General features: G+C 40.1%; 2 protein-coding genes across 3 annotated transcripts; one reads left to right on the top strand and one right to left on the bottom strand.

Moving 5' to 3' along the window:
* The first annotated feature begins 488 nt into the window (after nt 1-488).
* LOC133718121 (ferric reduction oxidase 2-like) lies at nt 489-3794 on the top strand. The gene is made up of 8 exons (XM_062144936.1): nt 489-864; nt 962-1064; nt 1160-1342; nt 1449-1683; nt 1774-2101; nt 2210-2456; nt 2550-3259; nt 3410-3794. Exons 1-8 carry the CDS (start codon nt 654-656, stop codon nt 3547-3549), a joined length of 2157 nt encoding a protein of 718 aa, XP_062000920.1. The 5' UTR covers nt 489-653; the 3' UTR covers nt 3550-3794.
* A 200-nt stretch (nt 3795-3994) lies between these two features.
* LOC133718120 (uncharacterized) lies at nt 3995-9890 on the bottom strand. 2 transcript variants are annotated; one of them, XM_062144934.1, is made up of 5 exons: nt 9543-9890; nt 8493-8571; nt 8000-8320; nt 5743-7889; nt 3995-5569 (listed from the first exon to the last, which is right to left on the bottom strand). In XM_062144934.1, the coding sequence occupies exons 3-5, from the start codon at nt 8186-8188 to the stop codon at nt 4369-4371; spliced, it is 3537 nt and encodes a 1178-aa protein (XP_062000918.1). In that variant the 5' UTR covers nt 8189-8320; nt 8493-8571; nt 9543-9890; the 3' UTR covers nt 3995-4368. The 2 variants fall into 2 exon arrangements, with proteins under 2 accessions (XP_062000918.1, XP_062000919.1); XM_062144935.1 differs by lacking the exon at nt 9543-9890 and adding an exon at nt 8742-9531.
* Between the last annotated feature and the right edge of the window lie 15382 nt (nt 9891-25272).

Raw genomic sequence — 25272 nt, 5'->3', positions numbered from 1 at the left:
TCAAAGTTAGAATACAATCATATTCATTAAAAAAATTTGTTTGAAATTTTGATATTCCATCAATTAGAATACATTCTAAAAATCATGTTGTACATAAAGTGAGCTTACGGTACAAAATACAAAACTAACTACTAGACCATGCAGTTGCCACCTTCCTACTAGTAGTTAGATTAGTAGTAGTAATATGCATAAATTAAGAGATATAATTGAAGCCAAAGGCATAGCTAAAGGCATGAGAATCTAATAATACATAAATTAAGAGATAAGATACTTAAAGCCAAAGGCATAGCTAAAGGCCAAACATGTATGCAATGAATTAGGAACACTGAGTTGTTGCATATACTATGATATATTGGAATTGACAATTGCATTGGAAGCAACACTGAGGCCGGCCGAGTAGTATGTTTAATTAGTGCGTAATTTGCTTCATAATGCTAATTTAAGAATGAATTCACACATTCACACAATCTTTTGACCAAACTTGTGATTCTTTCCCCTTGATTTATTAACCTTTCCCAAAAGTTCAAGTATATTTCTGTTTTCAGAAGCAAAGGGTAAAAGTGAAACTTGGGCAATATGCAACCTATATAAAGACATGAAGGAGAAGTATTCCTATATCCAAGAGTACTACTTCATTTTCATAGAACAGAGAGATGAATTCAAGTACAGTTGGAGGAAAAGAAAAAAAAACCACTTCAAGTTATGGAATGAAGACCATTATTGGATCAACGATGATATTGCTTTTGATGGTAGTTTTTGTGGGTTACACTATGATTTGGATCATGATGCCCACAAATACTTACTATCTGCACTGGCTGCCAGACATTAATGCAAAAACAGATTCCACATATTTTGGGCAACAAGGTTACATTTCAATAAGAAAGACCATCACTTCTACCAATTCATCCGAAATCCGACTTAAAAGTTTTTGTCTTAATTTCTTCTGTTTATGTCGATGCAGGTGCAGGCATACTTATATATACATTTCCTATCCTATTCACTGCCACTTTGGGGTGTTTATTGCTTCATATAAGAAACAGAACTGCGGATAATAACAACCAAAGGTACCCTCTCTCTCTTTGTATCATTGAGGTTTTCCGAAGAAAAATTTTCGATGATCTGATGTGTTAAACATGCTTGTGCTTTGGTTTTGAATTAGTGGGGTGAAGAAGTCATCATGGAAACGACCAGTGCTGGTGAAAGGCCCTCTTGGAATTGTTTCATGGATAGAGCTCTCCTTCCTAGCAATGTTCATTGCTCTACTTGTCTGGTCCATCTCTTCTTACTTGCATGGTATGTTTGCAACCATCACCCTACAAGCCGCAGCAAAGCGAGAGCATGTGTAAGAAATGATTCTCTATATTTTCCGCAGTTAAATAATGCATGAAATTAATCTCTATATTTTTAACAAACTCTGTAAATATTAATTGAATGAAATTGATGTGCAGGTGGGAAGCAAAGTTAGAAAGTACAGCACTAATGCTAGGCCTAGTTGGGAACATCTGTCTAGCCTTTCTCTTCTTCCCTGTGGCGCGAGGGTCTTCGATTCTGCAGGTGGTTGGCCTTACATCAGAAGCAAGTATCAAGTATCATATTTGGCTCGGCCATCTTGTCATGATTATCTTCACGGCTCACGGTTTATGTTACATAATATTCTGGGCCAGCACAAGTCAAATTTCACAGGTAAATTAGAAATGAATCACTTTAACTTCGCAACCAAGTCATCTGTGTTAATTTCTAAACTTTGAAATCAATCTTGTGCTGCCACTGTAGATGCTCAAATGGGAGAAGATTGGAATTGCAAATGTTGCTGGAGAAGTGGCATTGCTGGCTGGATTAGCCATGTGGGCTACAAGCTTCCCTCTCATAAGGCGCAAGATCTTCGAGCTTTTTTTCTACACTCATCACCTCTACATTGTCTTCATCGTCTTCTTCGTGTTCCATGTGGGCTTCTCCTACGCTTGCATAATGCTTCCGGGCTTTTACCTCTTCATGATTGATAGGCTGTTGCGCTTCTTGCAATCCCAGCAAAAAATTGGTCTTGTTTCAGCCCGTGTCCTGCCTTGTGAGGTTGTTGAGTTGAGCTTCTCCAAGATCCCAGGTGAGAAGGAACAAATTAATAGTCAAATACTATATAATATATATTCCCAATTGGTACCAATACCATTGTTAAATTGCTAAAATTTTCTTTATTCTTTTGGTTAAAAAGGACTGAGCTATTCTCCAACAAGCATGATGTTTCTAAATGTACCTGGAATTTCCAAGCTGCAATGGCACCCTTTTACCATTACTTCCAGCAGCACTATGGATCCTGACAACCTAAGCGCCGTCATCAAAAGCGAAGGAAGTTGGTCTCACAATTTATATGAGAAGTTTTCATCAAGCACTTGGCCTATGGACCGCCTCGAGGTCTCAGTTGAAGGACCCTATGGACCTGCCTCTAACAAACTCCTAAGGTGCCTGCTTACACTGCAAAGCTAGCCATTCCCAGCTATTTCCGATATTTCATACACAAAATTCAACTGATATGAAAATGGTTTTGGTTTCAGGCACGATACACTAGTGATGGTGAGTGGAGGAAGCGGCCTTACTCCATTGATATCCATAATCCGAGAGCTCCTATCTCAAGCCAATGACTCAGAAAAGAAGACTCCACAAGTTCTGCTCATAACTGCCTTCAAAAAATCACTAGACCTCACTATGTTAGACCTCATCCTCCCGGCTTCAGGCACAAACTTGGACATTTCTTGCTTGCAATTACAGATTGAAGCTTACGTGACGAGAGAGAACCAACCCGTAACACATAACCACAAGGCTCTGCAAACAATATGGTTCAACCCAGACCCATTGGACTCGCCAGTTTCTGCTGTATTAGGCCGAAACAGTTGGATTTGGCTTGGAGTGATCATAGCAACCTCCTTCGTCATTTTCCTCGTGCTAATGGGAATCCTCACACGATATTACATATACCCCATTGACCATAACTCTAATATGATATACTCTGCCTCTTATAGATCTGCCTTAAACATGTTATTGCTATGTGTTTCCATAGCCACAACTGCAACTGCAGTTTTCCTATGGAATAAGAAACAAAATTTAAAGGAGATGGGACAGATTCAAGCCATAGACACACCACCACAGATTACTACTTCACCAAGCGCTCGGTTTTACAATGCTGATCAAGAACTTGAAAGCCTTTCCCACCAGTCCTTTGTCCAATCCACAAAGGTGCACTATGGCACAAGGCCGGATCTTCAAAGTAAGTTTCAAGGCTCAGGGGCAAAGGGGTATGCTGTTCATCGCCCCTTTGCTCAGAAGCATTCTGCAAATCATGCAAAGGATATAATTTCTTAACCTTTCATATAGAAAGAAATGATTTCCGAAATGACAATCAGGTCTTTCTTTGCAGGGATATTATCGGGCTGCGAAGGATCAAGCGTTGGGGTTCTTGTTAGCGGACCAAGCAAGATGAGGCAAGAAGTGGCGGCGATATGTTCATTGCCATTGGCTCACAACCTACATTACCATTCCATGAGCTTCAGCTGGTAGTGAAAGGAACTAAAGATTTACTCTCCTCCCATCTCTTCTTTACAGATGTTGGTGATGAAACTGAAACGCTACTTGCTGCTTTGGTGGATTACCAGCAAAGATTGATTACAAGTGGAGTAGAGACACTTTTTGTAACCGTGCATTTTCAAGTAACTAGGGGTTGCTGCTTGGGTGATTACCAGCAAAGATTGATTACCAGTAGAGTAGAGACATTGTAACTGTACATTTTCAAGTAAACAGAGGCTGTGGCAGGTGTTAAAAGTTATAGTCAACACTCTCGCAGTAACCTTTTGATTCAATTTTTACCACTTAAGGGAGAAAAATGAGAGAGAAAATAGAACAAGGTCTAGAACTCTATATTATTATCCTCCACTAAAACGGTAAAACCAAGAACAGTAATGAAATGAAAGGTCACCGACGCAACAGAGAAAAAGACTAAAAGATGGAGAATCAAGAAAAAGCCTTCAAACTAAAGCTTGGCATATTCTTTCACTAATCAATTAAAAAAAGCTAAGGTGAAAACAAATGCAAGATGATAACAAAGCAACATTAGGCCTACCTAAAAAAAATCTTGCCTACGCCAATCAGAATGGTAAGAGCAGCTGCTTCCACAAGCAGTGACAAGCCGCCGGGAACAGCAAATATTTGGACCTCTTTCACCGTAAAAAGGAAAACCAAAAATTTGAAGAACTCCTATCTTGGCAAAGAAATCGAGCATAAACAGAAATGTTTAGCGGACGCAAAGGTGATGAAGATTTTCCTCTCAAATTATGCATCTCGCAGTTTGAATGAGTTGAAAGCTGGAGTTAAATACTGTCATTATTGCTTAGTTACCCTTCTGTTCTCTATCTGCTGCTGCTCTCCTAGGTAAACATCTCGAGGCCGTCGATCAGCGCCCCTATTATCACAGTCATCAAAGTTCTGTGTATTGCGGGATGCAAACCGATCTTCTTCATCGTAACGGAACTGACGCACAACACCTTCAGAATCATAACGCCGCACACGATGAACAATTTGAATTCTTCCTTCAGGCTTCCTTCTATCTTCATCACTGCCCTCAAATCTACATTCCCTACCACCACTGTTCAACTCTGAGAATCTTGGACGAACAATGGGTTCAAAATAATCATCTGAATCCACTCTCCGAGAACGCACTGAATCAAACCTTTGGCTCGGTTGGAATCTCCTTCCACCTCCTCTCCTGCCTCTGAAATTATGATCTCCAACACCATTGCGATCATCAAACCATCTTGAATTGTGTTGTGGGGAAAACCGACGTTTTGGTGGGGAAAAGAACCCTGCTTCATACTTTGCTCCAAAACTGTTCTTCTGAAAGGGCACTCTCCCCCTCTCCATTTTACCATCAAATCTATAATCAGGGGACCTGCTACCACGATGTCTTGAAACTTCATTCCGTTCCCATGCAAGAGGAGATCGACTTCTGCCTCTAGACTGGAACTTGGGTCTACCATAATAAGGTCCTCTGCCGGGGGGAGATGCGCTTGGTTCTCTCCTGGTCATACGACGTGGCCCATCATAAGAACTGTCATTGAGCTCGTTGGGAATAGGCCTGTGGTAATCCCGCATACCTCTACCAACCCCTTGTGGATATCTTCTCCTCCTATCAGGACTTATATCCCTCACAGGTATCATCCCCCTATGTGTATCTGGGGATCTTCTTCTAAATGTGGGCTGATAAGAACGATTTGAATTATAACTCATAGCTTGTCTGCGAACACGATTGTGAACTCCTGCAACCTCTGCCGCTTCTGAAAATGTATCATCTGGATCCATTGCATATTCATCACTCTCGATACCACTTCTTGGTCTAGGGCGGCCAGAACCAAAGGAACCACGATAAGATGGTGATCCACGACGTTTGGAATCCCAATAACTCCTAGAAGCAAAACGAACACCTCCCAAACTCTTACCAAGCATACGTGAATCAGATCTTTCCTTTCCCATGGAATAATCAGAACCGACCTCCTCAGAGTGAGTGGAGAAATCAAAAGAGTCATACCTACAGCAACAGCAACAGCAACAGCAACAAAAAGTTACGGTAACTATATGAAATGGCAACTAAGAAATAAACAAAGTTTAACTGGTAACTAAGAAAAATAAAAGTTTACTGTTTTCTTATTTGATAAAAACAAACACAAAACAAAAAGAGAGGAGAGAGAATAAAAAGTTTACCTCCTCCCAGATGAAGTTCCCATCCTATTCAAGGTATCAGATGTCATTGATCCATCCACTTTGGCAGGATCTTTGCCATTAAGGCCATCAAAGCAATCACCAGTATGTTTTCTTATTGTGCAACCCTCAGTTGCTCCTGCAGTTCTGTTTGAAGAAGCTTCAGAATCACCGGGCAATTGTTCAGATCCAGAAGTTCTCGTCTTTGAACCCACTGAAGATTGTCTCAAAGCATTTCCAGTCGCACTATGTTCAACTTTTCCACACATATTATCAGAACCTAGGCTCAATCCTCGCACAACCTGTACGTTCATGTTAATGTTCCTAGATTCTACCCCGCAAAATTCAGTTTCTCTGCATTCCACTTTTCCTGATACAGAGCCATCAGCAGCATCAGTGTCACATGTATCAGAACCATAATCAACACGTTCAACTTCGTCAAATTCATTCTCCTCCCAATAAGGTACATCTGATTCCCTCAACTCCCCGTCCTCGTATTGAGAATCATATCCGACCTCCTGTTCCGTAGGGTTGTTGTTGGCAACCTTGTGATCCTTATCATCCAAGTGACTGTTGACACCAGAAGAATCTACTGTAGTGACTTTACTTCCTGCAGTACCATCACCATAGTGGCATTGCTCGTGACGGGAGGGACCAGCATCAGCTGGTGGATCCTTTGTGGCACTCACAGAAGATTTAGGCATTACTTCTAGAGACCCAGCATTTTGTAGAGAATTAACAGTATGAATCTGAGATGCAGCTTCAACCTGATCCTTTACAATTAAAGTCACCAAAGAGAGGCCTTCACCAACAGATGCACCTGATGCAGGCTTAATCACATCTTCTGTTTTGCATACAGGCTTGACCTCTGGACAACTCTTCTGTAAGTGACAGCTCTCGACCGCTGTCATCTCTTCAGGAGATTTTGGATCATCATGGAAGCTGGATGTTGCAGCAGAGCCCTTACCATCATCATCTACAACAGTGCTGCCCATCTCACAAGAAACCCCTTCCACAACAGGCACACAAGTTATAGCAGGGTTTTCGAGCTGGATCTTTCCTGAACAGTTAGTGTCACCCAGTTGTGCACCAATACTGGCAGGTGGTGTTCCATTCTTTTCTAAAGGCACAGTAGGTGTGCCTGCAATATTGTCAAAGTGAACACAGGAGGAATTATCACCACATGCATCCATGCTGACATCCTGATTGGAATTGTCTGTAACCACACCTGCATCTTTTGAAGATCCTAGAGCATTATCAGCCAGGCCACTTTTACCATAACTTATTTCAGAGTCCGGGGATGCTTTCAATCCCTGTTCCACATCATCAACCACAGGAAGCAGTTCAGGATTCTTAGCTTCTACGGATCCCTGTGCGTCACCATCTTGTGAAACTGGCTGCTTTTCCCTCTGTCTGTCAATAGAGATGTCGTCTACAGCATTTGCTTGAGGATCAACCATCACCGTATCACAAGGCTCCTCCCAAGCATCCATACAAACATTTAGATCCCAGTGCAACCTAACATCCTTTGAAGACGCTACTGCTTGGTCATCTCCATCACCAGTATTAGTTTTAACCAGGCTATCCTCAACAAAGGAGTTCTCTATTTTATCTTCATGTACTACATCTTTAGGCGAATAATGAATTGTTTCCAATGATGCATCTCTTCCTTCTGATATCTCTGAATCAGTTATCATTGGCGTTGATGAAAAGGATGCAACAGTTTTCGCCAAGGGCCTCGCAGAGGTTGATGCATTTGTCCCCTCTCGTGATAATTCTTCACCGATATCATCATGTATGCTGTTGTTGCAGGCAGCAGCAGCCAATATCTCAATACCAGAGAAGTCCTCCCCATAACCAGGCTTTTCATTTGCCGGCTCAGTTAAACTCTCGTTAACAGTAACAGCACTATGAGTAAAACTAGTCACTGAAGAAGTATCACTCCTTGTTGTATGCTTTTTGGCAATTGATTTAGAACATGACTTCTGACCTGAAGCACGTAGATCACCCACACCTGGTTGATTGTTTTCAGGTAACTGAGAAGATAAGCGAGGGGGTGGTGATGGAGAACGGACCATAAATCTTCTTTTCTTAATCGGCACATGCTCAATTTTGTCGCTGAACCGTCTTCCAAGTACAGCCACACCAAGCTGTAGAAAAGACAATTATATCAGCACCATGTATGTAATTAGACTTGCATTATGAATACACATACTTTATAATTGGCACAGAGAAGTAAACAATGAACAAGTGTACTCACCTTCTCTGATTCAGAAACAGTTGTTTCAGATGAACTTTTAGTACTTTTATTTGCTGGCTCCGCACCCAATTTTGGTCCTTTATCAACCTGTTTCCTTCGCCTTGGTGCACTTCTGTAACCCTTAGAAACCTTCCAACTCAAATCTGGACTAATAGAATTTGTAAGTTCTACTCGTACTGTATTCATCATGCTTTGGGAAATAGATCTAATCCCATCCACTGTTTGCCTGCCACCAGCAGTTTTGCAAGATGTTGTTCTTGCTTGTTTCCTACTCCGCGCCAGATTGATGGGTACACCCCCAGGGCAAGCACAAAAATGAGTCTACAAATCAAAAGGAAAATAATTAGGGTTACTCTAAAGGCATTGAAATGCTTTGTGTAGGCAAGCTAGAACAAATCAGTGAAATCACTGGGATATTAATTATGTCAATCTATTTCACATGTAGCACTACCATCAGTTCTATTATCAGTAATCCGAATAAATAAACACTTACTGTGATGGGGTTCCCTCTATCCTGCTAAAATCCTTTTCTTTTCTTTGAAGTCTCCAAAGAACATAAAAGTTAACGTCACCTGAAAGATGCAAAGAAAAAGATCATCAGCAACGAAGCTAGAGCATCGAAAAGAAGTAGGGTAATCATTTACGGAAAACTCATAACAAGAGCTATTTATAATCTATAACATAGTCATCAAGCCCAAAAGCTGATAACAAACTGCCAGCATATGCCTCCGCAGGCCATTACCTTAAGGCAGATCGTGTTAAATCAGTTTTGGAGGACACTCCAAAAACTCCCCTCGGTTCCGAATATGGTTCATGGAACAACAAAGACTCTTCTTCTAACATAGACAGGACAAGCAACAGAGAGCGGTTGGTTCATTCAAAGAAGGGGTTTGAGTCTACTATGCCCAAAACAAGGGGCTTTTTAATTTTAACATAATTTCCTCCCACTACTTTGCAAGCGCTCAGCAGCAGCAGTGTTCTTATGTTTCGAAAAAGGGTATGTAGGTATTTCATAACAAGAAATTTCAACTCGCAGTGCTCTGAAGTCTTCAATTAAGCTCTGAAACTTCTTCGATCCAGATATATAAGCACATATAACATAGAGAATCAGTAGTGGAATGATCGAGTTCAGGGACCATGGGGATACTGCTACAAAAAGCAGATCCCCCATGAATCCATAGATCCAAAACCATGATAAAATCAAAATTTTAGTTTTTCAAATCACGCCTATATCATCAATTTTAGTAGCCAATAGCCTCCAAACCATAACAGCAGAACGATCATGGATCATGTAAAATCTAACCCTAAAATCCCAATCCCAACTAAGCTCCTTCAAATCCACTGCCGCCGCCTTTGAACTTTCTTCAAGATCTAATTCAGTAGTCACTTCAGAGCTCGATAAATCTCCGATCCATAGAGATCCAGAGCCGATGAGAAGCCTCCTCATCGCAGTGGTTTTTCTTCGACGACGATGATATAATAAAATTTTTAACCACAAAAAAATTCGCAGGCAAATTATCAAAAGCTTTAGGGTTTCAAATACCTGTGTCTTTCAATTACTCATCAAATCGCCGCCACGGTCACCAATACGAATCCGGAATCCGATCAAGATTTCCGGCCCCTTTCAAAACCTCAAAACTCTTCGTAAATCTTCAACAGCAGAGAAGAAGCAACAATCGCTTCGAATCGAATCGGATTTGCTTTGCTCCTCTTCTTCTTCTTCTTCTTCTTCTAGATTTCAAATCATAGAAGACGAATACCAGTCCCGATCGTTAAATATGGGCCGTAGATTTCCGATCCCGGAGAACAAATCGTCGCCGCTGATTTTTTCCTCAATCTTCTTCGTCTACCTCTTCTTCTCTTTGCTGTTTGGATTAGAAAGCGTAGAGAGAACTCTCACACCACGTATTTAAGGAGGTTCTCTTGCCCAAAATACCCTCCGTTGTTTCGATTATTACCGAAAGCCCGTCAATAATACCAAAAGAGGGACGGAAATTAAATTTTAAATCACACGAATATCGAAGTCAATAGTCAAATAGTGAGCAATTTTCTGAGGAAGGCAATGCAATATTGACTTTTTTGGCCTTTTACTTAACTCATACTACTTTGAGATAATTATTTGTTTTCGAAAAAGAAATCGGAGTTATGGGTTTTATTTTGGTACGTTACGATATGTGGAAGTGTTGTTACCTTATGGACGTGCAATATCATGTAGATACCATTTTGATTTGTGTTTTCGAATAAAATGTTAGAGCGCGCGAAAGTTTTGAAACTCAACGGTCACATTTTTAAAACTGATCGATCGAACAAAAACTCTGAAAAATAATGTAGTTAACACGAGTTTTATTTTCATCTATACGAAGCAATTGGGCCTCAAGAGATGCATACCATTTTATATATGCACAATAAATGATTTCCTTCAATGATGTTACCATTCAAAGATTGAATTTTAATTTGAGTTAAGTTAGAAATTCAAAAGATTCACTTACCATATTATTGATATTAAGTCAGATTTATTTTTTAATGATTACAAAGCCTTTTTGGAAAATAAATTCTAGATTATTTACTATATATTACTAGATTTATTTCTTTCTATGAATTAATAAAAATAGATATTATATTTGGCTACATATTCCCCAAATTGCTCGGTCCACTTGAAGAATTCTAATTTACAACTAATTCGATTTTCAAATATTTGAATATTTCAATTCCCCAACACAAAAAAGAAAAATTAAAATTAAGAAAAACAAGCGAAATTTCCCACTCCCAACGCATTACTTTTATTCCACGGGAAGAACCCACACCCACCACAAGCAATGGCCCACGAGGCCCATAAAGTCAAATGATTCTCTTTCGCCATAGCACTTCCGCCGTCTGATCTCTAATCCAACGGTAGCACTCACCTCATAGTCAACAATCCAAAGAATTTGCTGGCGCGTGGGAGCCACGGGATCGCTTTCGGCGTAAGCAACTAGTCCTCCTTCTCAACTTTCTGACTTTTCTCTTCCGCCCTCAAAACTTTTGTAATTTGCTTTTGGGGGCCTCGGTGTTTTGCAGTGAGACCCAAGAAAGGGATGTGTTCGAGTACCGCCAAGTATATTATAAGGAAACAATTCCATGGAGAATCAAATGGGGCACGAAGCCCCAAAAGACTTGGTTATTTACTTTTGAAGTCATCATTAAACGCACCGCATTGACATTCTTACTGTAGGGCCCAATCATAGCATTCTTTGTGTCAAATCAGGGCAGTGAAAAACTGAAAACCACAACAGCCGTGTATTGGTAGGTCTAGGCTATAGGTCTGACCGGATCTGACCCAATCTTATGTGTGACTGTTTCACCCAAAAGCGGATAACCAAGGACAACCATTTGCCTAATATCACAATGAAGAGTTGATTCCAACTCTTCCAATTATTTACCGACCAAAGTCATAACTCCATTATAAAACCTTAAACATTCTTCCCATTTCTCGAACTTCAGATACATATCAACTTCAATTGCCCACTCTTGTTCATCTCCCTACTCGTTACCATCCAAGACTTAGGAAAACAATCTATAAGTTGTGGTATCTAAAATCAATTTCTTTCATTCAGAGCAAAACTATGCTCATACACCCTGGTTAGGTCAACGACCCAAACCGACAATTTTTAAAATCTCATTCTACTTACAATTCTCATTTACTGTTATCATTTCCCACTCCTTATTTACCATCCTCAGTGACCACAGTCACTAGAAAACATGGCATCCAGCTATACAACTCAGAATATTTATTCAATTTTCCTCCGCTGTCTACCAAAAGGTAAGACGTTCACAATTCCCACATAAATTGTCCAATTGAAGAAATTCCAGTCCAGATTTACCTACAATCGGTTTCTTGCACTAAGATTCTCAAGGGACCTCCCATCAACTTCCCATAGTATTTTATAAACTGCTCTACAATCAATCACCTCACAACACACGTTTGCTTAAACTTGGTTCCAAACAGAACCACCATAATTACCAATTCTATTTCCACCAACAATCATGATTTTGAATCAATTACAGTCTCTAAAGATAGGTCAAACCGTAGTTGCTCATTTCCAGAAATGAAACACACCATCAAACTCCGGTCTTGTACCCTAAACCATGTTCCAATAATCCGTTGACATCGAGGAAAAGCTACTCGCAACATTTCCTCGAATCACATTTCATAGCACAACACAACCAGGTAGAGTGCTCTTACCCTACCACAACCGGACAAGTATAAGAAATGAAGACAATCCGATACACAGTGAAGTTCCTATGAGGTCGGCGTAAACGAGGCATAGTACTTGAAGGAAATACCCACTAGACATGTACCTTACACACTTGATGAATACCACAGCACCGAAGAGTACACGATGGGGAACCGCTGCAGTCGGGCCATCACTCGGGAGGTACTGGGCAACACCTAGCATATAAGGTAACAGAATAGAAACGAGTCTACAGAATCTGACAACCTAATGCTCTGATACCAACTGACAGGACCCACCCCGGATTTCACCCTGAAATCCGAAGTGGCCCTGCGGGGCCCACCTTAGAAGAAATTCTACCAAAAATTTGACAGAACTTCCCCTAAAATGGGCTACCCAAAACCTGTAGAAAGCATTTACACTTCTAAATCAAATCATCCTTATACTTCTGGAGCCACCCTGCTCCCCAACTCAACATCAATCTCCAATTCACAAAACACAAACCTCAACTTGAAAAACATAAATCCCATAGGTAATCAGAGCAATTCTAATAGAAAGGTAAATAAGGACAACCTAACTCAAAGGCAACCGCGGAAGCCATGCTGTTGACTATGCCTCAACTCCGTGTACGCCCGACCTCAACCAATTCGCCTGCAAACTGGGCATTTGAAACCGAAGGGCCCAGGGGAAAAGTATTGAAAAACACGTTAGTGTGAGTGGACAAAAATAAGCAATTTTAAACAAAAGAGATTTTATACTTCCCCACATTTAATTATTAAAAAAAAATCTCCCGATGCATGCACTGATTTAGGAAACGAAACAAAAGGAGTTCTGCTTAAGAAAACCGACTAGCCCCGCTAGTCCCAAACAACTGAAAGGAAGGATGGAAACTCCGATACTCAACAGAATAAGACCAGCCCTGCTGGTTAAACGGAAATCTGACTAGGCCCCGCTAGTCAAGTAATGATAGGATATGGGGAAGAAATATCACCATACGGGTAATAGAGCCTCCCAGGCTCTACCTATCCTCGACTGCCACTCACACATAGATTGTGCGAGGAGGAGAACTAATAACCTCGACTTCCAATCACACATAGATTGTGTGAGGAGGAGAACATTACCTCGACTGCCACCCACGTGAGGAGGAGAATAAATCACCTCTACTGCCACTCACCAACACAAAGTAGGTGAGGAGGAGAACAAGCTACCTCAACTGCCACTCACCAACACAAAGTCAGTGAGGAGGAGACCTAATCACATAACCCGCGTATGGTGAGGAAAAATCATCGAAAACCAGTAAATCCATGTAGCTTCCCCACATTTCACACGAGATAGAAACCATGTATTCAACGACGTGACCCCGCACGCCAAGATTACTCTCAATCTCAAAATGGATAAGTGAGAAATAGGAATAAATCGACGGCGTGTCCCACACGCCAAAATATTCTCAAATCCGTAACCAAAACCGGAAATTAGTAAAAGCAAATCCCATTTCCAACAAAAATCTCTCAATATCTCCAAGAAACAAACCAAATCCAAAATCATTAATTAGGCACTCCCAATGCCAAAACTGAAAGTCGAAAAACAAATGAGAAAAATCCAACTCCATCGAAACTCATCTTGAAAATCTTCCAGGAGCTTAAATCGGCGATTAGAAATATACTTAATTCCGGAAATTACCTCAGAAATAAATAATTTGTCAAATAACATTATAAATCATAACCAACCTTTGAACTCATTATTGAAAGCAAAACCACGATATAAATCGAAATCAAATTCCGAAAATTAATTCATTTGCTCAAAATGTAATATGAATAAAACTAGAGCATTATTTAAGAAAATAAATGCATGCATCAATATTTAAAAATAAAAGTCCACTCACAGTACTATTCCGACGATCGCGTATACGAGTTCCTTCATCGAGCCAGAGCTCGGTACGTTGCCCTTTAACTGCACAAAATTGGCCGGTGAAGCAAAACCCAGAAAATTCAAGAACCCTAGGATCGGGTTTTGCTCGATTCTCCCTCCATGCTGCAAATCGTGGCTCAAGGCTAGGGGGAAAATGATCCTTGGCGAAAACCGCTCCTTCGACGTCGGTCTTGTGGCCGGATACGGCCGGAATCGGAAGAAATCGCCGGAATTCGTCAAATGGGACCGTCGGGCTTTTAGGCTTCGATCTCACTTTTCCGACCAAAACATCACCACCCAAGGCCACAGTCGTGTAGAGGGGGAGAAGCCGCGTCGACCACTTACCGGGGCTCGCCTTCTGGTGGCCGGACGGCGCCGATCTCGACGGAGACAGAGGGAGACCGAAAGAAGAGGGAGAGAGGTCGGGGAAAGAGGAAAGAGAGAGTTACCGTGGGTTTCCGAAAATGGAAACCTACAGTGGTAACTTTCCATATATATATATTTATTACCATGAACAGTAAATTTCACATTTTAAGCTATAATTTTCACAAATGAACTCCGATTTAAGTGTACCACATGTCCACGGACTCGGTTTAACGTCCCCTACAACTTTCATGAAGAACATTTCCTCAAATTTTGGCCCGAACAAAAGTCAACTTTAGGGCCACTAAAAGTACCAAAACGACAATAAAAGTAAGAGTAAAAGTCGTTTACAATCCAAATGACTAGTAAAACAGTAATTTCAAGTTCGGGACGTTATAATCTCCCCTCCTTATAAAAATTTCGTCCTCGAAATTTCATACTGCGGAAGAGTACACACCAACTGATTCAAGATACCACAATCTCAAAACTCTTCAACCATTCCCTAGATTAAACTTTCCTTTTTACCAACTCTAATAAAAAACCAACCGAAACTCTTATGATCCCCACTACAAAAGCAATGAAAACATGCTTACAATCCAATATTACCAACGTCCAAAGTCAAAACACTTGCCTTGTTGAACCGTATAACACCATAAACTTGCAAGTACCTAAATTCCGGTGTAAAAGAAAATTCATTGCAATGGTTAGCTTAGATAAACGCACACAACCCACACTGTTAAAATTATAGCATTCATAACTTTCTCATAAAAGTTGCTTAGTGAAGATTCAACCCATTCACCATCAATATTGTAACAACCACAAGATGGTCATTGCTAATCGACAAATCCAAAACAATTAACTTCCTTAGCTACCACAAGATCGCACTTCCTTCCTTGTTTGTTTGTGCTTAAATTCCTAATCGAAGGTCGCTCCCATAAAGGTCCCATAGTTGTCAAACATACAAAGGTCAACCTCGAAACAGACCCATAAGTTCTTAACCAAGTAGGTTATGGGGCCACTACACTTCTGCTGCGCTACTCTGATACCTGACTGGAACATTGATCACGCCTTGAGATGACATTCCAAGTCAACGTGGAAAACTCATTTAATAGCTACCTTGTTAGCCACACATATAACACCTCATGACAATTTCATTACAGATACAACATTGTGGAAATTTTTCCTAACCCTGTATGTACCAACTCCATTACTGGACTACAATGTATCCAACAACACTTATAAATGCTCCAAATCCGATCCAAGAGTTGACCAACTATAAAAGAAATTCAATTCTTGAAATGAACAATCCTCAAGCTATAATATGGCCAATGACAACAATCCCATTAAAATTCACAGCATCCCCCATTGACTCAACAATCCTTATATTATAGATATGCCCTCAAGCATTGCCGAACAGTCTTAGCCACTGCTAAGCAAAAATTTGCAAAAACTCTTTTGCTCAAAACAACCTAAAGAGAAAGTCGAATAAGAGCCCAAATAGAAAAACTCAAAGTCACTTAATTAAATAATTAACACTTTGTGTACCACAGAAACGGAGTCTACTTCCCAAGATAGGAAAATATGATATCGAAGTAGTTCATTGTCTGATGTTACAAGAATCACCAGAAATCAGTTATGTCAATCAACGTTGAACTTGTAAGTACTAGAATATAGCCAACTCTTCTTAATTACTTAAGGCCAACTGATAACAACGATTGTCCTTACCAACAAGGATCTCTATGACTTTCCTGTGCTAACCGAATTTGTACCAACAACTTTTCCAAATCTTCTCACTAAGAAATAATTCCAATAATCTAACTCAACCATAGTGGCTCAACATTTAGTACTTAAATATCTGTTGAACCCTTGATAGAACAGAAGTTCAATCAATTTATTCCAACTCAACTCCTACTTATTGTTCAAGGCTTCTTACCATTAGACAAGTGGTGACCAGATTTCACTCGTATCAATAACTTTCTATACATTTTTAATTAAGGGTCACCACGGTGGCAAAACTTGTTTAATTCCTCCAAAGGAATCCATTACATATATTTAATTCAAGTAATAACTAATTCCCCAAGGTAGCTAACACAATTCACAAACTCTTTCCGAACAATCCTTAATATAACTCAAAGGACATCCGTCCAACATCTTGTGTCACATCAATCGATATCCGGATCTGAACGTGGTCCCACCACAATAATGACCCAATTTCCCCAAATAATCATCGCTGAAGTACGTCACTTAAAACAGGCTACCTTACCTTCCACCCAAGCTAACAAGAGTCCTGATCAAGCCTTAACTTAAAATATTTCCAGAGCCGACTGAAAACTTATTTCCTTAAAGTTATTCTACCATCCATAATATGATAGTACAACCCATCCGCCAAGCAAAACCTCCACCAAGAGCCTATCACAATTCAATCTCCAAGGCTCCGTGATTCAAAACTCGAATCACATTCCATATCACATAGTAATTCCGTTTGAACTTCCATGAACACCCAACAAGGTCATTACCGCTATTCCCCAATCTTATGTGTGACTGTTTCACCCAAAAGCGGATAACCAAGGACAACCATTTGCCTAATATCACAATGAAGAGTTGATTCCAACTCTTCCAATTATTTACCGACCAAAGTCATAACTCCATTATAAAACCTTAAACATTCTTCCCATTTCTCGAACTTCAGATACATATCAACTTCAATTGCCCACTCTTGTTCATCTCCCTACTCGTTACCATCCAAGACTTAGGAAAACAATCTATAAGTTGTGGTATCTAAAATCAATTTCTTTCATTCAGAGCAAAACTATGCTCATACACCCTGGTTAGGTCAACGACCCAAACCGACAATTTTTAAAATCTCATTCTACTTACAATTCTCATTTACTGTTATCATTTCCCACTCCTTATTTACCATCCTCAGTGACCACAGTCACTAGAAAACATGGCATCCAGCTATACAACTCAGAATATTTATTCAATTTTCCTCCGCTGTCTACCAAAAGGTAAGACGTTCACAATTCCCACATAAATTGTCCAATTGAAGAAATTCCAGTCCAGATTTACCTACAATCGGTTTCTTGCACTAAGATTCTCAAGGGACCTCCCATCAACTTCCCATAGTATTTTATAAACTGCTCTACAATCAATCACCTCACAACACACGTTTGCTTAAACTTGGTTCCAAACAGAACCACCATAATTACCAATTCTATTTCCACCAACAATCATGATTTTGAATCAATTACAGTCTCTAAAGATAGGTCAAACCGTAGTTGCTCATTTCCAGAAATGAAACACACCATCAAACTCCGGTCTTGTACCCTAAACCATGTTCCAATAATCCGTTGACATCGAGGAAAAGCTACTCGCAACATTTCCTCGAATCACATTTCATAGCACAACACAACCAGGTAGAGTGCTCTTACCCTACCACAACCGGACAAGTATAAGAAATGAAGACAATCCGATACACAGTGAAGTTCCTATGAGGTCGGCGTAAACGAGGCATAGTACTTGAAGGAAATACCCACTAGACATGTACCTTACACACTTGATGAATACCACAGCACCGAAGAGTACACGATGGGGAACCGCTGCAGTCGGGCCATCACTCGGGAGGTACTGGGCAACACCTAGCATATAAGGTAACAGAATAGAAACGAGTCTACAGAATCTGACAACCTAATGCTCTGATACCAACTGACAGGACCCACCCCGGATTTCACCCTGAAATCCGAAGTGGCCCTGCGGGGCCCACCTTAGAAGAAATTCTACCAAAAATTTGACAGAACTTCCCCTAAAATGGGCTACCCAAAACCTGTAGAAAGCATTTACACTTCTAAATCAAATCATCCTTATACTTCTGGAGCCACCCTGCTCCCCAACTCAACATCAATCTCCAATTCACAAAACACAAACCTCAACTTGAAAAACATAAATCCCATAGGTAATCAGAGCAATTCTAATAGAAAGGTAAATAAGGACAACCTAACTCAAAGGCAACCGCGGAAGCCATGCTGTTGACTATGCCTCAACTCCGTGTACGCCCGACCTCAACCAATTCGCCTGCAAACTGGGCATTTGAAACCGAAGGGCCCAGGGGAAAAGTATTGAAAAACACGTTAGTGTGAGTGGACAAAAATAAGCAATTTTAAACAAAAGAGATTTTATACTTCCCCACATTTAATTATTAAAAAAAAATCTCCCGATGCATGCACTGATTTAGGAAACGAAACAAAAGGAGTTCTGCTTAAGAAAACCGACTAGCCCCGCTAGTCCCAAACAACTGAAAGGAAGGATGGAAACTCCGATACTCAACAGAATAAGACCAGCCCTGCTGGTTAAACGGAAATCTGACTAGGCCCCGCTAGTCAAGTAATGATAGGATATGGGGAAGAAATATCACCATACGGGTAATAGAGCCTCCCAGGCTCTACCTATCCTCGACTGCCACTCACACATAGATTGTGCGAGGAGGAGAACTAATAACCTCGACTTCCAATCACACATAGATTGTGTGAGGAGGAGAACATTACCTCGACTGCCACCCACGTGAGGAGGAGAATAAATCACCTCTACTGCCACTCACCAACACAAAGTAGGTGAGGAGGAGAACAAGCTACCTCAACTGCCACTCACCAACACAAAGTCAGTGAGGAGGAGACCTAATCACATAACCCGCGTATGGTGAGGAAAAATCATCGAAAACCAGTAAATCCATGTAGCTTCCCCACATTTCACACGAGATAGAAACCATGTATTCAACGACGTGACCCCGCACGCCAAGATTACTCTCAATCTCAAAATGGATAAGTGAGAAATAGGAATAAATCGACGGCGTGTCCCACACGCCAAAATATTCTCAAATCCGTAACCAAAACCGGAAATTAGTAAAAGCAAATCCCATTTCCAACAAAAATCTCTCAATATCTCCAAGAAACAAACCAAATCCAAAATCATTAATTAGGCACTCCCAATGCCAAAACTGAAAGTCGAAAAACAAATGAGAAAAATCCAACTCCATCGAAACTCATCTTGAAAATCTTCCAGGAGCTTAAATCGGCGATTAGAAATATACTTAATTCCGGAAATTACCTCAGAAATAAATAATTTGTCAAATAACATTATAAATCATAACCAACCTTTGAACTCATTATTGAAAGCAAAACCACGATATAAATCGAAATCAAATTCCGAAAATTAATTCATTTGCTCAAAATGTAATATGAATAAAACTAGAGCATTATTTAAGAAAATAAATGCATGCATCAATATTTAAAAATAAAAGTCCACTCACAGTACTATTCCGACGATCGCGTATACGAGTTCCTTCATCGAGCCAGAGCTCGGTACGTTGCCCTTTAACTGCACAAAATTGGCCGGTGAAGCAAAACCCAGAAAATTCAAGAACCCTAGGATCGGGTTTTGCTCGATTCTCCCTCCACGCTGCAAATCGTGGCTCAAGGCTAGGGGGAAAATGATCCTTGGCGAAAACCGCTCCTTCGACGTCGGTCTTGTGGCCGGATACGGCCGGAATCGGAAGAAATCGCCGGAATTCGTCAAATGGGACCGTCGGGCTTTTAGGCTTCGATCTCACTTTTCCGACCAAAACATCACCACCCAAGGCCACAGTCGTGTAGAGGGGGAGAAGCCGCGTCGACCACTTACCGGGGCTCGCCTTCTGGTGGCCGGACGGCGCCGATCTCGACGGAGACAGAGGGAGACCGAAAGAAGAGGGAGAGAGGTCGGGGAAAGAGGAAAGAGAGAGTTACCGTGGGTTTCCGAAAATGGAAACCTACAGTGGTAACTTTCCATATATATATATTTATTACCATGAACAGTAAATTTCACATTTTAAGCTATAATTTTCACAAATGAACTCCGATTTAAGTGTACCACATGTCCATGGACTTGGTTTAACGTCCCCTACAACTTTCATGAAGAACATTTCCTCAAATTTTGGCCCGAACAAAAGTCAACTTTAGGGCCACTAAAAGTACCAAAACGACAATAAAAGTAAGAGTAAAAGTCGTTTACAATCCAAATGACTAGTAAAACAGTAATTTCAAGTTCGGGACGTTATATATGTACTTCAATTAGCTGAAGCACCATGTAGCATCACTCACAGTCTTAGGGACTGGCCTTATTCTTATGCTTCCTTTTTGGCTGATAACCATGCATTAGTGAAATATCTCTTACGTATTGAACTATGTACGTGTACCTAAACTACTTTGTAGCGATGAAGATTGTGCTCCCCATCACCCTATCACTGATCACAAACGTTGTGATTGTTGTTGCAGGCTTCGGTTTGTACAGTTGGTGTCTTGATAGCCGTAATAGTCATTGTATAATATGTGATATTGTTCGTGGGCAAGGTTTCGTGGCCGTAGGAGGTTAATATCCAGATACTTGCGGTGAGGTAAAGCTCGGATCGGAGTTGGATGAAGGTGGTGGTTGGGTCGAGGATTGGTGGCCATCGTCAGTTTCGGTGGTTCTGCGTTCCTTGCAGAACTCGAAATGGGCCTGGACTTGGTGGTACTTGGGCCTGGGCGTTTGTCATGGGCTTGGGTTTTTTTGTTTTTACTTATTTTGAACTCTGTTTTTTTTATGGATGGTTTTGTGATAATCTATACTATTATTAAGAGAAGAGGCTTTGTTAGCCAAAATCTAAAATTTTGACATAATTAACCCTAGAAGATTAATAAACTTTGAAAATTAATTAAATCACAATGATAATTAAGACATTTACAAAATATATTTTTATTAAAAAAATTTGAAAAAAAATATCCACAACCCACTTTTCTCTCTCCCATTTTCTTTTCTCTGCAATAACCAACTTTTTTCTTTTTTATTTTCTGAAAAAAAAATTTAATAACTTGCACATGCAGAGCATGTGTGGAAAAATGCTAGTTTATTTTAATAAACTACACTTTGTTAGTTTGTTATCTCAAATTTGTCCATGACATAAAATTAAAATGGCTAAAAAAAAATTGGAAAAATTAGGAAATTAAGCTCTCTAAGTGGACATTGAACGGTTGTAGAAATAATTTTTTCCAGATTTTGTATATAAGTCAAAGCTAGAGCTTATGCGAGATGGTCATGAACAAGGTCCAGATACATTGGAAACTTGTGTTTTATTGTTAGTTATATTGAAGTTACTATGGTTGATTGAGTCAACGCATTGCACAAGCAAACTACCCTAAGGAGAGTGGACCATGCACGGACAAACATCCTGAAATTTTTACAGCGGTTGGTAAACCCCTTACCCACTAGAGTGTGGGAGCTGAAATATCGAAAAAGGTGAATTGCCAATGACCGGTTACGAGCATATTTGTTTTATGTTTTATTTAGGATATCGAGTTGACCTGGTAGATCGAGGTCCAACCGAAGGCGGAAATCGCTGAAATTTATACCACTGCCATATATTCGTATGCGAACAACATCCAACGGTGAAAATTTAAAAATTCCATTTCATGCACCATATTGCTCATGGAGGGTAACATCCCTAAGTTATACTACATTACTAGGCATGTATGGATTATGTGCGATCCAAAAATTTTGGAATAGAAATCAATCAATCTGAAAATTTCCATATGTTTATACAATAGTGGTAGGTATTGTGTCAAAAAATTAGGCCACTCCGCAGTGAATATGGCACCCAACGGAGCGGTCAACGCTTTGCACAAGCAAACTCCCCTAAGGCCCTAAAGGGAGCGGCACCGTGCGAGGACAAACGTCCCGGAATTTTTACATCCGTAAGTAGACCCCCTACCCACAAGAGGGTGGGAGCTGAAAAATCGAAAAAATTGAATTGCCAAGGACCGGTTACGAGCATATTTGTTTTATGTTCAATTTAGGGTATCAAGTTGACCGGGTAGATCGAAACCCAATTGAAGGCGGAAATTGCTGGAATTTCTACCACTACCATATATTCGTATGCAGACACCATCCAAGGGTGAAATTTTAAAAATTTCATTTCGTCCCCCATTTTGCTCATGGAGGTTGACAACCCTAACAAACAAGTTATACTACATTACTAGGCATATATGGATTATGTGCGATCCAAAAATTATGAAATAGAAATCGATCAATCCGAAAATTTTCATATGTTTATACAACAGTGGTAGGTATTGTATCAAAAAATTAGGCCGATCCGCCATGAATAAGGCACCCAACGGAGCGGTCAACGTTTTGCACAAGCAAACTCCCCTAAGGGGAGAGGCACCATGTGAGGACAAACGTCCCGGGATTTTTACATCCGTAAGTAGACCCCCTACCCACGAGAGGGTGGGAGATGAAAGATCGAAAAAATTGAATTGTCAATGACCGGTTACGAGCATATTTGTTTTATGTTATATTTAGTGTATCGAGTTGACCGGTTAGATCGAGACCCAACTGAAGGCGGAAATTACTGAAATTTCTACCACTACCATATATTCATATGTGGACACCATCCAACGGTGAAATTTTAAAAATTCTATTTCGTACCCCATTTTGCGCTTGGAGGTTAACAACCCAAACAAACAAGTTATACTACATTACTAGGCATATATGGATTATGTGCGATCCAAAAATTATGGAATAGAAATCGATCAATCCGAAAATTCCCATATGTTTATACAATAGTGGTAGGTATTGTATAAAAAAATTAGGCCGATCCGCCATGAATAAGGCACCCAACGGAGCGGTCAACGTTTTGCACAAGCAAACTCCCCTAAGGGGAGCGGCACCATGTGAGGAAAAACGTCCCGGGATTTTTACATCCGTAAGTAGACCCCCTACCCACGAGAGGGTGGGAGCTGAAAGATCGAAAAAATTGAATTGCCAATGACCTGTTACGAGCATATTTGTTTTATGTTATATTTAGTGTATCGAGTTGACCGGTTAGATCGAGACCCAACTGAAGGCGGAAATTGCTGAAATTTCTACCACTACCATATATTTGTATGCGGACACCATCCAACGGTGAAATTTTAAAAATTCCATTTCGTACCCCATTTTGCTCTTGGAGGTTAACAACCCTAATAAACAAGTTATACTACATTACCAGGCATATATGGATTATGTGTGATCCAAAAATTCCCATATGTTTATAAAATAGTGGTAGGTATTGTGTCAAAAAATTAGGCCGATCCACAGTGAATAAGACACCCAACGGAGCGGTCAACGCTTTGTACAAGCAAACTTCCCTAAGGGGAGTGGCACCATGCGAGGACAAACATCCCAAAATTTTTACATCCGTAAGTAGACCCCCTACCCACGAGAGGGTGGGAGCTGAAAGATCGAAAAATTTGAATTTTCAAAGACCGGTTACTAGCATATTTGTTTTTTGTTCTATTTAGGGTATTGAGTTGACTGGGTCGATCGAGACCCAATCGAAGGCGGAAATCGTTGAAATTTCTACCACTACCATATATTCATATGCGAACAACATCCAACGGTGTATTTTTAAAAATTCTATTTCCTCCCCCATTTTGCTGATGGAGGGTTTTAGTTTTTAATAACCCTAATAAACAAGTTATACTTAAATTGCTAGGCATATATGGATTAGGTGCGATCCAAAAATTTTGAAATGGAAATCGATCAATCTGACAATACTCATATGTTTATACAATAGTTGTAAGTATTGTATCAAAAAATTAGGCTGATCCGCCGTGAATAAGATACCAAACGGAGCGGCAAACTTCTCTAAGGGGAGCGACACCATGTGCGGACAAACATCTCAGAATTTTTACAGCGGTTGGTAGACTCCCTACCCACGAGAGTGTGAGAGCTGAAAGATCGAAAAAGTGAATTTTCAAGGACCGGTTACGAGCATATTTGTTTTATGTTCTACTTAGGGTATCGAGTTGACCGGGTAGATCGGGGCCTAACCGAAGGCGGAAATCGCTGAAATTTCTACCACTACTATATATTCATATGTGAACAACATCCAACGGGGCATTTTTGAAAATTCTATTTCCTCCCCCGTTTTGCTCATGGAGGGTTTTAGTTTTGAATAACCCTAATAAACAAGTTATACTTAAATTGCTGAAAATGTTTGAGATGTACCATGTCTTTATTTTTAGTTTTGTTGATTTATATCGTTAGTAGTAAATTGGTATGACATGAATAAATTGTCCAATTTATATTCGACGGTGGACACGAACTGTGCATTTTAACAATAATTAATGAATTAAAAAAAAGTTGATATTAAGTTCTCAAAAAAAAAAAATTAAAAAAAAACGGCGGTGTTTTTGGGCTTTTCCTCATATTTTGGGTTGTTAGATTGATTAGCATGAAGTTCATCTTCTATTTTTCGAAGAGACTTGCTGTATTCATTAACTAATACTCGATCAATTTTCTGGCACTCTTCCTTCTCAGCTTGGTTATCTGGTCAACTTCGGACCTTGTAAGCCATCAAATCCTCCTTTTTTCAGAGTCTCTTCTGTGGATAAATACATGGTGCATGTTGCTAATGCAAAAACTTGTTCTATTTTCAGGCTTTGTAGGAAGTGCAATGAAACATTCAGAAGACTGGAGGGGAAAGATCAGAAATGCTCAAGCTTCAATCAAATGTTGTACAAGCACTTAAATGCAGCTCAAGACGTAATTTCTACTTTATGAATTTATATGAAACTATCAAAACCCTAGTATTTTTTCCAGAAAGTGTAGAGTCAAATGACATTAACTTTGAAGCATGGATGGTGAAATGAAAGGCATAACCTATCACAACAGCAAACATGGTAATCAGACTATAGTTAAAAACTGTAGTTTGATTCATTTGTTGGCCTAGTGCGGTCACGT

The sequence above is a fragment of the Rosa rugosa genome, chromosome 6 (assembly GCF_958449725.1).
Source record: "Rosa rugosa chromosome 6, drRosRugo1.1, whole genome shotgun sequence".
NCBI classification, from domain to species: Eukaryota; Viridiplantae; Streptophyta; class Magnoliopsida; order Rosales; family Rosaceae; genus Rosa; species Rosa rugosa.
This window is presented reverse-complemented; position numbering and strand designations above follow the sequence as displayed.

What these genes read in the sequence shown, in the direction of transcription:
- LOC133718120 (XM_062144934.1), bottom strand. Translation starts at nt 8,188, where the DNA reads ATGATGAATACAGTACGAGTAGAACTTACAAATTCTATTAGTCCAGAT. An exon ending in CTGTTTCTGAATCAGAGAAG is followed by an intron (nt 7,890 to 7,999) that starts GTGAGTACACTT and finishes TCTTTTCTACAG; the next exon opens with CTTGGTGTGGCTGTACTTGG. An exon ending in GGAACTTCATCTGGGAGGAG is followed by an intron (nt 5,570 to 5,742) that starts GTAAACTTTTTA and finishes CTGTTGCTGTAG; the next exon opens with GTATGACTCTTTTGATTTCT.
- LOC133718121 (XM_062144936.1), top strand. Translation starts at nt 654, where the DNA reads ATGAATTCAAGTACAGTTGGAGGAAAAGAAAAAAAAACCACTTCAAGT. An exon ending in GCACAAGTCAAATTTCACAG is followed by an intron (nt 1,684 to 1,773) that starts GTAAATTAGAAA and finishes CTGCCACTGTAG; the next exon opens with ATGCTCAAATGGGAGAAGAT. An exon ending in CACAAGGCCGGATCTTCAAA is followed by an intron (nt 3,260 to 3,409) that starts GTAAGTTTCAAG and finishes CTTTCTTTGCAG; the next exon opens with GGATATTATCGGGCTGCGAA.